Source organism: Mesocricetus auratus, unplaced genomic scaffold (assembly GCF_017639785.1).
Source record: "Mesocricetus auratus isolate SY011 unplaced genomic scaffold, BCM_Maur_2.0 Super-Scaffold_100003, whole genome shotgun sequence".
NCBI classification, from domain to species: domain Eukaryota; kingdom Metazoa; phylum Chordata; class Mammalia; order Rodentia; family Cricetidae; genus Mesocricetus; species Mesocricetus auratus.
This window is the reverse complement of record NW_024429188.1, coordinates 54,625,892-54,640,139: the sequence shown is the minus strand read 5'-3', so window position 1 is coordinate 54,640,139 and position 14,248 is coordinate 54,625,892. Positions and strand designations below refer to the sequence as shown.

Genomic DNA, 14,248 nt, shown 5'->3' with positions numbered 1-14,248 from the left:
TATACCTTTACAAATTATAATTCTTGGGAAAGGAAGTTGACTGCAGTCTGATATTGGAAGCTAATTGCTGTGGATTTTTCTTGTACCTAGCTGCTTTTCCAGATGAAGTTGGTGCTGGTGTTCCTGTGTCCCAGGAAGAACTGACTGCTTTGCTGTATAAACCCCAGGAAGGAGAGTGGGGAGCTCATTCCAGAGACGAGGAATGTGAACGAGTTATTCAGGGCATCAACCACCTTCTTTCCCTGGGTATGGTGAATGTGAAAAAGTACTAGAAAAAGAATGAGGAGCTTGGAAAGCCAGCAGACTTTTAAATGCTGCACAAAGAAACATAGGTTATCACAGTATACTTTACACGGAATTCAACAGACACATTGATTTTAGTTTAATTGTAACATTTTATATGTTTGACTGAAGTAGTTACTAATCAACTATCTCATCGCTCTGGGGGGTAATAGTGAAGGCAGGCATGTAAGTCTCTTTTTCTTTCTTGAGTCATTTCGGCTCTCTAGCTATTTCCTGAGTCTGACCTTGGAGGGTTCCTTGGTAAAGACAGTGGGTGAGTAATGTATTTTACCCACATAAATAGCTGTATTTTCTAAAATGTATCACTGGAGAAGTTTGGCCTTTATTCAGGAAAGATATAAACTTGGAATTTGGTGCATTTCTCATTTAATTTTGTTTCATTTTATCTAATTTGAACCAATATATCATGCATGATTCAAAGATACTATGTCCAAAGAAAAAGTGATATTAATTTATATAATTGAAGCATTATTGTCTTACAAATTGGATATATTGTCCTTCCTTCTCATTTATGTGTGAATATTCACTAACAAGAAATGTTGGTCTCTTTAATAGCTGTTTTTTTTATTTTTGGTGATTTTTGTAGATTTTGCCAGCCCTTTTGCTGTTCCAGTGGATCTCAGTGCCTACCCCTTGTATTGTACTGTAGTTGCTTATCCAACTGACCTCAATACCATCAGACAAAGACTTGAAAATCGCTTTTACAGGTTTGGTTTGTTTTAGAATTTATTATAGAAGTCATAGTTGTATGTTTCTTGTGCCTTTTAAAGATGTTTTTAATGTCTGATATAATCATCAAAAACCATGCTCTAAAGTTCCTTACATTTTATCATACTTGCAGACTAAAAATTTATATGGATACAAAGAGCAGAAAACAGAAGTAGCACAATTTTGTGAGACATAAAAACTTCAGTAAATATAGTTTACTAAAGGCAGATTAGGTACTAATCAAATGTAACATGATCAAGATGCTACAGTGATAATGCAGCATTTTGAAAATCCTCCTTGATGAATTAAACAGTGGCTAAATTTAATTGCTAGATACATAAATATACCAAATTATTTTTGTTTATTTTAGCTTAGGAAAGAAATTATTATAAATGGGTTTTGGAAGTCAGTTCTTGGTCCTTTGTTCAGCCATGATAACTGCAGTATTTCATGAGCTAGTTGGTTTGTCTCTGGTACTAGAGAATTGGGTATATTTTTTTTTAAATTAGGTATTATTTCATTTGATAATATATGTCAAGCGTAACTAGACAAAAATTTTCCACAATATAGTTGCCTCCCTCCCTCCCTCCCTCCCTCTCTCCCTCCCTCCCTCCTTTTGCTTAAACTAAACACGATTTTTGATTTGTCAATGCACTTTTTGGTTGGTTTTTATTTCTTTATTGTTATATGGGGGGGTCACACCTGTGGGACTACACATACACAGAGGTCAGAGGACAGCTTTCAGGAGTTGGTTCTCTCCTCCTGCTGTGGGATCCTGAGTGCCAGGCTCAGGATTTCAGGTTATCCACTGGTCCATACTGATGTTTTAAGCATGCATAAATCACATGTATGTGGCACATACATTTATTGAAGTATCTTTGACCTAGCATGATAAAGTGCCTAATAGTCTAATAATGTACATTTGAAGCATATAATTCAAATATATAAGGCTAAAACTAACAGGATATTTTTATTTCATAGGAGAATATCTGCATTAATGTGGGAGGTACGCTATATTGAACATAATGCTAGGACTTTCAATGAGCCAGATAGTCCTATAGTTAAATCAGCCAAGATTGTGACTGATGTCTTACTTCGATTTATTGGGTAAGCAGTAGTGTTATCTGCAACAGAGACTACCATTCTGTTTTTAAATATTGGAATGTATTTTGCCTTACTTCTCTTGTTTCTTAGGGATCAGAGCTGTACTGATATTTTGGATACTTATAATAAAATCAAGGCAGAAGAACTAAACAGCAGTGATGCAGAGGAGGTAAGGATCACAGCTTGATGATTATGACTGTATTTCCTATCTTGTATTTGGGGCACAGTAAGTGTTATGTATGCTGGAATTGGTTATGAATAGTGAAAATTTTAGGGAGGTAGCTGAACATCTGAATCTCTTAACCTCTTTTGACCTGTATTTAGCTGGTATGTACCAAAAACTTGATGATTTGCTATATACAAGGTGTTGTCAGACATAGGTAGCCAGTCATCCCTCGAAACTTGGTGCATTTATGTAATGAACAAACAACAGATTTCTAGCCCTTAAATATAAGACAAAGCAGTAAGCATTTTATTTGGTTCGTTTCTTGTGTGTCTTTGTCTATTTCTTTGCACTCACCATTTTAAGAGTGTTTAGTTAGAGCTAGTGGGGGTAGTGCATGGCTATGATCCCAGCACTTACTTATTAGTAGGCAGAAGCAGATGGATCTCGGAGTTCCAAGGCCAGTTTGATCTACAGAGATAGAGTTCCAGGACAGTCTGGGCTACACAGAGAAACCCTTAAAAAAACAAACAAAAAAACGTTTAGTTGATGCTAATTTTAGTAATGATTTTCTTTCAATAATGTATGTAAAATAGCAAAAGATCTTTAAATTATGCATTGAATTTAGTAGATGCATGGAGTTGCTATGGCATTTTTTGGGGGAAGTTTCAAACACGGTCAATCTTTTTGAATTAAGTGTGATCAATACTCTTAGCAAGACCATCATGTACGACTAATTCACATGTTTAGTAAAAAAACACTTCATCCCAGAGATAAAATAAAAAATTAAAATATGCTAGATTCTGTTGGAGGACCAAAAGATATTTTTCATGTTTATTTTGTTGTAGCTAGTCTTTTTTGTCAGACTTTCTTTGGACTAACAGGGAAATAATGACGGGGAAACTTATTGACTATGAAAGCTTGGCTTGTACCTAACGAGCTCTCATAATTTAAATTAACCCACTTCTATTAATCTACACTCTGCCCTGTGGCTCTTTACTTCTCCATTCCGTATGTCTGACTTCCTTAATGTGTCTCTGGTGTCTCCTGCCTCCTTCAGTGCCAGATTCTAACCCTGACTTCCTCTCTCTGCCTACAAGTCCCACCTATTCTCTCTTGACTAGCTATTGGCCATTCAGCTCTTTATTTTTTCTTTGTTTTTATTTATTTACTTATTTTTAATTTTAATTAGAATCATGCATGCTTCAATGTCAATCCCAGCTCCTCCCTTCTCCCTCCACCAGACCCACCCCCATCCCCACCCCTACCCCAACCCAATCCCCACATCATTCCCCAGGGAGGGTGAGGCCCTCCTTGGGGGGATCACCGGAGTCTGTCGTTTCATCCAGGGCAAGACCTAGGCCCTTCCCCATGTGTCCAGGCTGAGAGAGCATCTGTCCATGTGGAGTGGGCTCCCAAAGTTCATTTGTATGCCATGGTGAACACTAATCTACTACCCAAGGCCCCAGAGATTTCTGAGGCCTCCTCACTTACACTACATTCATTGAGTCTGGATCAGTCCCCTGTTGGCCACTTAGCCATCAGTCTGGGGTTCAAGAACTCCCCCTTGTCCAGTCAGCTGTCTTTGTGGGTTGCACGAGCACGGTCTTGACCCCTTTGCTCATCACTCCTCCATCTCTGTCACTGGGTTCCAGGGGTTCAGTTCAGTGTTTTGATGTGAGTATCTGTCTCTGCTTCCATCAGTCACTGGGTGAAGGTTCTAGGATGTCATATAAGGTAGTCATCAACTTATCATCAGGTAGTGGCTATTAATGTAGTCTCTCCGCTATTACTTAGTTTTCCAGTTGGTGTTATCCTTGTAGATCTCTGGAAATCTCACTAGTGTCAGCTCTCTCCTCAAAGCTATAATGACTCCTACTATTATGGTATCTCTAATCCTGCTCTCCTCTATTGTTACCCCTACTCAACCTTCCTGCTCCCCCATGTCTTCTTCTACCCTCCTCTTATCCCCGTCTCTGTTTCCTGGCTCCCTCTCCTCTCCCCCATGTTCCCAATCTGCTCAGGAGATCTTGCCTCTTTCTACTACTCTGGGGTGTAATGCATATATCTTGGGAACCTCCCTGTTTCTGAGACTCACGGGCCCTGGGATTGTAGGCTGACACTCCCCTGATCCGTGTCTAAAATCCATATATGAGTGAGTACACACCATGTTTGTCTTTTTGTGTCTGGGTTACCTCACTTAGGATGGTTTCTTCTAGTGCCATCCATTTGCCTGTAAATTTCAAGATAACATTGCTTTTTTTCCACTGAGTAGTACTCCATTGTGTAAATGTACCACGTTTTCTCTATCCACTCTTGAGTTGAGGGGCATCTAGGTTGCTTCCAAGATCTAGCTATTACAAACAATGCTGCTATGAACACAATGGAACAGACGTCCTTGTTGTATGAATTGGCATCTTTTGGGTATATGCCTAAGAGTGGAATTGCTGAGTCATGTGATAGACTGATTCCCATTTTCCTGAGGAATCTCCATACTGATTTCCAAAGTGGCTGTACAAGTTTGCACTCCCACCTGCAATGGACGAGTGTTTCCCTTTCTCCACATCCTCTCCAGCATAAGCTCTCATTGGTGTTTTTGATTTTAGACATCTGACAGGAGTAAGATGATATCTCAGGTTGTTTTGATTTGCATTTCCCTGATGGCTAAGGATGTTGAACACTTTCTTAAGTGTTTCTCAGCCATTCTAGACTCCTCTATTGAGAATTCTCTGTTTAATTCAGTCACCTACTTTTTAATTTGGTCCTTTGGAGAATAGCTTCTTGAATTCTTTATACATTTCGGAGCCCTCTGTCAGATGTGGGGTTAGTGAATATCTTTTCCCAATCTGTGGGTGGCCTTTTTGTCTTGCTGACTGTGTCCTTTGCCTTACAGAAGCTACTCAGTTTCAGGAGGTCCCATTTATTAATTGTCGATCTCAGTGTTTGTGCTATTGGTGTTATGTTCAGGAAGCTGTCTCCTGTAGCAATTCGTTCAAGGGTACTTCCCACTTTCTCTTCTAGTAGGCTCAGTGTGGCTGGATTTATGTTGAGGTCTTTGATCCATTTGGACTTAAGTTTTGTGCATGGCGATAGACATGGATCTATCTGCAGTTTTCTACATGCCAATAACCAGTCATGCCAGCACCATTTGTTGAACATGCTATCTTTTTTCCATTGTATAATTTTACCTTCTTTGTTGAAAATCAGCTGTTCATAGTTTTGTGGATTAATCTCAGAGTGTTCAGCTCGCTTCCACTGGTCTACCTATCTATTTTTGTGCCAATACCAAACTGTTTTCAAGACTACAGCTCTATAATAAAGCTTGAAGTCAGGGGTGGTGATGCCTCCAGATGTTGCTGTGTTGAGCAGGGTTGTCTTGGCTATCCTGGGTCTTTTGTTTTGCCATATAAAGTTGAGGATTGTTCTGTCAAGGTCTATGAAGAATTGTGCTGGAATTTTGATGGGGATTGCATTGAGTCTGTAGATTGCTTTTGGCAGGATTGCCATTTTTACTACATTGATCCTACCTATCCAAGAGCATGGGAGGTCTTTCCATTTTTCTGGTGTCTTCTTTAATTTCCTTCTTTAAAGACTCAAAGTTCTTTCCATACAGGTCTTATACTTGTTTGGTTAGCGTTACCCCAAGGTATTTTATCTTGTGTGAGGCAATTGTAAAGGGTAATGTTTTTCTGATTTCTTTCTCCGTTCAGCTCTTTATTAAACCAATCAGAAGGCACCTTAGGCAGAGACACACCTCAAAAGTATACAAAAAAGATTATCCCACATCATTTTGTTTGCATCATTAGTCTTTAAAATAGTAACCTCAAGTGACACTTTACTGCTGAAAAATTATGTGTCTATCAAATAATGTATTTTAATATACCTAAATGCTATTTTTACAAATAGTATGAAAAATGTAATACAGCAATTAGATATTAACCTATTAAAAATCCATGCAAAATTGTTTTTTCCTTAGTTTTTTTCTAATCATCATGCCTTGGTTTTGATTTTGTGTTGACAATCTTATCTCTCAGATATAAGGACAAACTTATATTTCCCTAGGGAAAATGTGCTAATTGTTGAAATAGCAATGTTTATTTGGGAGTATTTCATAATCATGGTATATTAGATGAATGAGTCACATAGAATAAGGTTTTTTTTAATACTCATACTTATCTGACTATGAAGTTCACCTTTTCCCTCATTTTCTATCCTAGTTTAAAGAGAAAGCCTTTTCAATTCTTTTCCCAGTGCATTAACCTGTACATAGCATATTCCCAACGTTTGAAGTGAATCACCTCCTACATTTGTCTGCTGCCTGCTTCAATGAAGGAAAGTTAACTGTCATTATCTTGCCATTTACTTGTGAACGTGCATTTGCTTTTAACACCTCTGATGTAACTTAATCTCTCACTTTCCTCTTTTAATTTAGGATACAGAAATGGTTGATTTAGATTCAGATGGCCCTGGAACTTCATCTGGAAGAAGGGTAAGTAAATGTGTGCCTTGCTGAGAACAAAACATTCCCAGGTTTCCTGAGTGGAAGTCTTGGAAGCAAATGCGTAACTTAGATGTGATTTAGGTTTATTACAGGAGTGGGTCGGGATTTGCAGCCCAATCACAGGAAAAAAGATAGCAAGATCTGGATGAAACCATACAGGTTCCCATATGTTTTCTGTTTCCCATGAGGGGCCATATAGCACACTTTTCTCGCAGCAATGAAAACAGAAAAACCTGTGTTTGATTATTGGTTCAGTTACCAAGAATTTTACTAGTGACTGGTTACGTAGGCACCTTCTGAGTAAGGCATACCTTCATTCCAGATTCCCACAAGAAAAGCAGGCAGTCTGCACAGATTATGTTGTTGATACTGTTTAAATAAACAGACTTTACAATTCAAGAAGCAGTTCGGGCTCCCAAATACTGGCCACAGGCCAACATTTGAAGTCAAGGCGAGTGGGGAAACATTTACTTGTCTGTACTTTCTTTGCAGTTTAGATTTTTTTAAAAAAGAAAAATCAGAATACTGGAATTGTTGACATTCACTTTGGTTTATTTTTTGCCAGTCGGAATGATTCTTTAAACTAAGAACCACATGTCGTAGCTATTGTGTCTTATATAGGTGATGCTATTAAAATGATGGATGTGTTAGCTCGACTGGTTATAGGTTGACTTTGGTATTATTGGGCTTTTATGAGAAAATCAAGGATTAGTTAAGGAAAAATTAATTCTGTTAAATTTGTAGGTCAAATGCCGAGGCAGAAGACAGTCTTCCAAGTGTAATCCCGATGCGTGGAAAAAACAGTGCAAAGAACTACTGAGCCTCATTTATGAACGTGAAGATTCAGAGCCATTTCGACAGCCAGCAGATCCTCAGTCTTACCAAGTAAGCATACCATTATTTAAATAATTGCCAACAGGATGATTTCCCATTATTTATCCAAGCTATTATCTACTTATGACCAGTTTCTCCAATTCTTTCCTTTTAGTTAGTCATAACTTTTTAAAATAATCGTTATGGACTTAGTATAGAAATTATACAGTTCCTAAAAGAAATTTGAATCAGCTGAACATGGTGACACATGTCTTTAATCCCAGGCAGAGACAGGTGGATAACTGGGAGTTTGAGGGCAGCCTATTCTTCACAGAGATGCAGGCTAGGCAGGACTGCAGAGTTAGTCCCCATCTAAAAAAAAAACCAAACAAAAAAGCCCTTTTCTTTTCTTTCATGCTTTAACTTAATTTATTCAGATAGTCTACTAACTTCTAGTGGCACCTTCACACACTATAGACTTAGTAACAATATATGTCAGACCTGTTTAATATATAGTAAATTTGTTATCAATTTTGCTACTTAGAGTAATCTGTATGCCACCATTACTTTTCAATAAAGATAACAATATGACAATTTTGACTATAAAATTAATTTTTACTTTTAAGACAGGGTTTAACTGTATACTCCAGGCTGATGTGGGACTACTGTGTCCTAATCTGACAATGTGCTCCTATTCCTCCAGCCTTAGCTTCCCAAATGCTAGGATTAAAAACATGCTCTACTCTGTCCTGTAGCTAAGATTCTTTTTATACATATATGACAACACCATATACTGTAGACACTTGGGAATTGAATGTGATGCCTTGGAAAGAAAAATAAGTGACAATATTACATTCAACTAAGTTTGATTTGTTTGTAGGAAGTTTGAGGAGGACACATTAGGTTTGTGTTTTTCAAAGCAGAACATGGTGAATACAGAATTCTTTGAGCCTTGAATCAGTTTCATTGCATGTCTTGATACTGTAGAGTGGTGATGTAGAAATGGTCTGTGCCCTTTATTCAAACAGGCTCAGCAACAGCAAGAAGGAGAACCCTCAGCCTCTGCTCTTCCAGATACACAAGATCCATCTCATTCTGAGGTAGGCTTAGGCTGTTTTTGTGCCATTTCATTTGAAAATTTCACACTGTATGCAAATCTTGTGCAATTTGCTCAATTTGCCTTTTAATTCAACTTAGTTTCTTTTTATACCTTTGTTTAATTTTTTGGTCATTTTAATTTTTTAATTTTGTTTTTTGAATCAGCATGTGTTGCACAGTTGTTCTTCATGACATCATATAGTTGTTTATTTGGAGATATAGATAGAAAGCCATGCAGCAGAGCTGAGAACGCTCAGTGTACTATGTTATGTCTGTATCACAGATGATAATTCCCCCACTTTGGTTTCCTTAAATAGTCAACTGAGTAAGTTGAGGTTTTGTCTTCTTATCCATGTTCCAACATTATTCCTTATGAAAATATTAGTGCTTTATAAGGCATAATCTGTTGGAATATACTTTTGGTGTTCTTATAATTTAAGGAAATCTATTTAAAGCAATTGGTTTTTCATACTTTGGAAAACATTTTCTCTTCTTATAAATACCTTTTCTCTGCCACTTATTGCTCTTTTTACTTTAGTATTAGATAAAAATATGGTGGTTTTACTTCTTAATATTCTAAGTAGTGTGAGTAGCTGAATACTTATGTATTTTACTCAAATTCGTATATTCAGGGTAGTAGGAAATATAAGTCTGTTTCAGATATATCCCTAAGAAAAACTTAACTAGCTTGAAAGATTTCAGTTAAAAAGTGGACTTTTTTTTTCTTTCTCCTAATTAAAATCAAACTAAGTTCTGAATCAGTGTGACTGAAAGCTTTTGAAGAAATAAAGAATCACATTGGTTTAAGTTTCGAAAGGAAGCCTAATGTGATGATGCAGAAGCATAACCCAAGTATTTGGGAAGGTGAGGAGGGAGAATTGTGAATTTAAAGGCAGTTTCCGCTGCATATAGAGACAGAAGAGAGGTAGGGGCACACGCATGACCAGTTAACTTTGACTTCAACTAAAGACAGCTTGTGTGAAATGTCATAAGTGAGAGTCTTGGAAATAATGTAGGTAGTTTGTGGAGTGGAACTATTCAATTATACATGAATAATCTCCTCGTCTGTCATTAGATAGCTTGGCAAGGTATCAGCAGCTTAAGCCAGTGACTTTGACTTTTCTCTTCTAATCCTTTAAACTCATATTATTTTCAGAAATCTAAAAAGGAATTGGTTTGGGAGTGGGAATAAGTAGTTGGTAGACATAAAAAAAGTAGTGTTTGTGTCAAGATAACTTGCATCAGTGGGTAATGTAATTCTCAGTGCTATTTTATTTAGAATTGTTTTGCAATTTGAGTATTTAAATGTAACACATTATCATTTGTAGGATTATCAAGATGTTATAGACACACCTATGGACTTCAGCACTGTGAAAGAAACTTTGGAATCAGGAAATTATGATAGTCCTCTGGAATTTTATAAAGATGTTCGCCAAATATTCAGCAACTCCAAAGCTTATACTTCTAATAAAAAGTCAAGGGTATGAAACTAATATTAAATGGGCAGTTATGTATTTCAGGCAGTTTTCCTTGCTCAGTTTTTAAGATTTGTAAACAAGTATATTCTACTATTTTGACAGTTACTGAGGTTTCATTCTCAGTATCTTTTCTGAATCCTGGAGTTTTTCAAGGCATATGTAAATATACTTTTAGAATAATCATTCTAAAATTAAGCAGCCTTTTCTTTCTCTTATCTAACTCTTCTTTATTCTTTAATGATACTTACATCTGCCAAAGAAAAGACAAAGAACGGAAAGTTAGTAATTTAAATACTCAAATCTCCAGTAAATGAACTGATAAATATAAAGGTAGTTGACAATATTAATTTATAGTAAATGTTTTAATTAGCTCTTAATATGCAGATTCCCATTACTATCACAAATAGTGAACCCTATTGGGAAGTTACAACTTTATTCATACTCACATTAAATATTTCCCTATGTATTATCAAAACTGAAAATATCCTGAGAACAAGAAATAGTAACAGTAATATTTATCTTTTGGAGTCACTAATGTCCAAATAACTGTCAAATTAACTACATGGTAGGTGTATATCTACCTGCTTCAACTTCTTTATATACAGTAAATATTCACCAATTTCTCTAGGAGTAAAGTTTTTAAATTTGCTTTTTCCTTTTCATCATAATTTTTAGAGTAATACAGTCTCTGTAGAAAGTTGGGAAAATATTTTAAAAATCACTATATCACTTATTTATTTATACTTAATATTTAATGTACTTACTTGTAGGCATATCTATACTAATACTTAACATTCATATACTTTTAAAACATTAGGTTTCATATGTCAAGTCATTGTTATATATGTATTATGACTTTAAAATAATGTTTATTAATTATTTGAGAATTTCATATAATATATTTTGAATTTCATACAATATATTTTGAACATACTTATTACCCTTTCAAACTCCCATCCCTTCCCACCCAACTTTGAGATTACTTTTTTCTTCTAATTCATTTCTCATCAAGACAATTTGTGTTGCCCAGATAGTTCTGGAGTGTGTGAGACCTAATTCTGGTCAGCCCACCAGGGGTCACATCATTAAAAAAATGACTTTGCCACTCTCAGCATCCATTAAATGCTATAGGTCCTCAGCCAGTGATAGGATTACATATCAACCTTCCTGCACTCTAAGCTGGGATTTTGTCTGTCTGGACCTTGTGCAGGTCTTGTGCATGCTTTCACATTCTCTGTGGGTTCATGTGTGCATCTGTCCTGTTTGTCTACAAAACACTGTTTCCTTGAAGTCATTCTCGGCCTCTGGCTCTTACATTCTTTCTACCCTCTCTTCTGCGAAGATCCCTGAGCCTTGGGGTGAGATAAGAAAGTCTGACTGGGCTTAGCACTTTACTCTTTTGTTTTCTGCACATTGACCAATTGTGGGACTTGACGTTAAGTGCCATTTGCTGCAAAGAGAAAGTTTCCCTAATGAGGCTTGAGAGATGATCTGATCTATATTTTGGCTGTTTAAAATCAGTTTTTTTTTCATGGTATTCTTTGATCTGATCATTTCATGGTTTATTAGTGCTTTATTGGTTTTGTGTTTTACTAGTATCATGTTGCTAGAAAATTTGGAGTTTGAAATAAGAATTTTCTACTTTATACAAATAATGACTGTAGCTAATGTCTTTAATATCATGGAACACGTTTATCATGTGTGTACAGTCCCCTGATTGTTCCTTACAACAGATTCCCAGAGGTAAAATCATTAGCCAACCCATAGATATATCTTTAAAGTTTTGTGGTACATATTTTAAATTGTCTTTTAGAATATTGGTTCAGTGAAAATTCCCTCTTATAATATATGAAGATTTTTTTCCCTGTTTTTCACAGCACTACACATTATCTTTTAAAGTTTTATTATGTTTTTAATAAATGAAAATGACATCTTAATTCCTCAAGAATTTTTCAAATAGATAGTGTGTGTTTTTCATCTGGAATGATGTTCATAGTGTTCCAGATATGTTCATACTATTCTTATAACTAAAGTAATTGCTAAAACAAGGCTGTACTTTTCACCTTTCCAGGTCTATAGCATGACGCTGAGATTGTCAGCCTTATTTGAAAATCACATTAAAAATATCATCTCTGAATATAAGTCAGCAATCCAAAGTCAGAAGAGGAGAAGGCCACGGTATAGAAAGCGCCTGAGAAGCAGCAGCAGCTCATTATCTAGCAGCAGAGCTCCTAGGTATATTACATTGATGTAGTTTTTTATGCTTAAAGCATTTTGTGTCTGTAAAAGTTTATGAATAAATTCAGGATCTTTCAGGAGACTCAAGAATTCTTATTCCTGTGCAAAGGTGTAGTTTGTAACCCAAAGTACTGTTTTTGTGGATTTTATTAAATGACTGAAGTTTAACTTTGTCAGATCACCTATTTTAGGCGTTTCCCTTGAATTTTAGGCAGTTTCCATTGCCATCACCTTATGAATTTTGTGTCACATTATTTATGATATAGTAATTACTAACACAAATGAGTATCATTCTATATTTTTTATTTACAGTCCAAAAGGGAAACAGAAGCAAATGAAGTTACAGCCTAAAAATGACCAGAATACCTCAGTGTCTCAAGCCAGGACTAGTTCTCCTTTTTCTTCTCCTGGTAAGTATATCTGTGGCTTTTGTGTTCTACAGTTTGATGATGATTAAAGGATATAGAAATGGTATCGCTGTTTATAGTGCAAGGAGAAATAGATTTGGATTTAGAAAAATTGCTTTTTAATCACTTTTCTACTTGATAGCTATATGGCCCTTCAGAAAGACGTTAGGCAATGTTATTTGGTTTCTTTGTTTGACTAGGGGATTTTACAAAATCATTTTTGACAATTTATTTTGGGATTATAAGTGTTTTGCCTACATGTGTGTTTGTGCACCATGTGCATGCTTGATACACACAGAGGCCTGAAGAGGGTATCTGATCCTCCAGAACTGGAATTACAGATGGTTGTGAGCTGCCATGTGGGAATCTACCTTGGATCCTATGAAAGGGCAACCAATTTTCTTAAATGCTGAGCCATCTCTCTCTAACCCCTAACTAGATGAATCTAAATGTTCTTTGAAAGTTCTAATGCTAAAAGATTTTAACTATCTCTAATATGTCAAAGAATTTGTACAATATAGTAGTCAATGTAATGTGATGGGGTGTTTCCTTGGGTGGTTGTTTTTTGACATTTTGTAACTGAAAGTTTAGTGATGATGAATTATTTCTTTTCTTGTTGTCAAATATTCACATTTACTTTGTGGAGTGGGCTTTAGGATCTTACTAAGTAGCCATGATAGATCTCAAACTCACTGTCCTCGCTGAGTTCCCAGAAAGTTGAGAATATATGTGTGCTACCAGTTGTAAAGCAACTTTTAATTTTATCATAAAGTAGTCAAGGTAGAGTTTTGAAAGCAGCCTGTAAGAATGAAATTATGTTAACATTATCAACTTTTTAAATGTAAGTTTCAGATGCTGCTGAAGGTGTTTCACTATATCTACTTGATGATGAAGGAGATGGACCATTTTCTCCATCGAGTTTCAGTGGATATAGCCGAAATGGAAATAGCCATGACCCAGGGAAAGCCAAATCATTTCGTAATAGAGTTTTACCAGTTAAACAAGGTAGGAAATTGAATATTGGAGAGGTACCTTATTCTCTATTTTTTATGATAGATAAGTCATTTTAAAAGCTGATGTATTAGGGTAAAACAACTAGTATGTCTTAGTACTTATTAGGAATTGTAATATAGACAAATGGAATTTTATAACCTCAGTTAGAAACAGATGTCTAGTAACTACTTTTGAGCAAAATATAAAATGAAATCAATATGAGAAAAAAACTAATGAAGAATCCTTTTCCCAAGTAAATAAGAACCAGACTGTCAGAAACATTTAGTATTTTTCATGTATTATAAACCATGTCAATAAGGAATGAAAAAGACTCAAAAGTCATATTTTAAGAGATCTTCTTATAGGCTATTCCAATAACTATATTTGAAGAAAAATATTGCTTACAAAAATCATTGACCTAATACATGATCATATTTATCTG

At 35.8% G+C, this 14,248-nt stretch overlaps 1 protein-coding gene across 1 annotated transcript in view; it reads left to right on the top strand.

Moving 5' to 3' along the window:
* Positions 1-14,248, top strand: part of Brwd3 (bromodomain and WD repeat domain containing 3) — a 105,418-nt gene that overhangs the window by 81,325 nt on the left and 9,845 nt on the right. Inside the window, exons 30-40 of the mRNA XM_040744330.1 lie at positions 91-246; positions 890-1,010; positions 1,993-2,118; positions 2,206-2,284; positions 6,711-6,767; positions 7,524-7,664; positions 8,621-8,692; positions 10,019-10,171; positions 12,240-12,403; positions 12,719-12,816; positions 13,660-13,818. Coding sequence (XP_040600264.1) covers positions 91-246; positions 890-1,010; positions 1,993-2,118; positions 2,206-2,284; positions 6,711-6,767; positions 7,524-7,664; positions 8,621-8,692; positions 10,019-10,171; positions 12,240-12,403; positions 12,719-12,816; positions 13,660-13,818 — 1,326 coding nt within the window. The remainder of the gene's footprint in view (positions 1-90; positions 247-889; positions 1,011-1,992; positions 2,119-2,205; positions 2,285-6,710; positions 6,768-7,523; positions 7,665-8,620; positions 8,693-10,018; positions 10,172-12,239; positions 12,404-12,718; positions 12,817-13,659; positions 13,819-14,248) is intronic.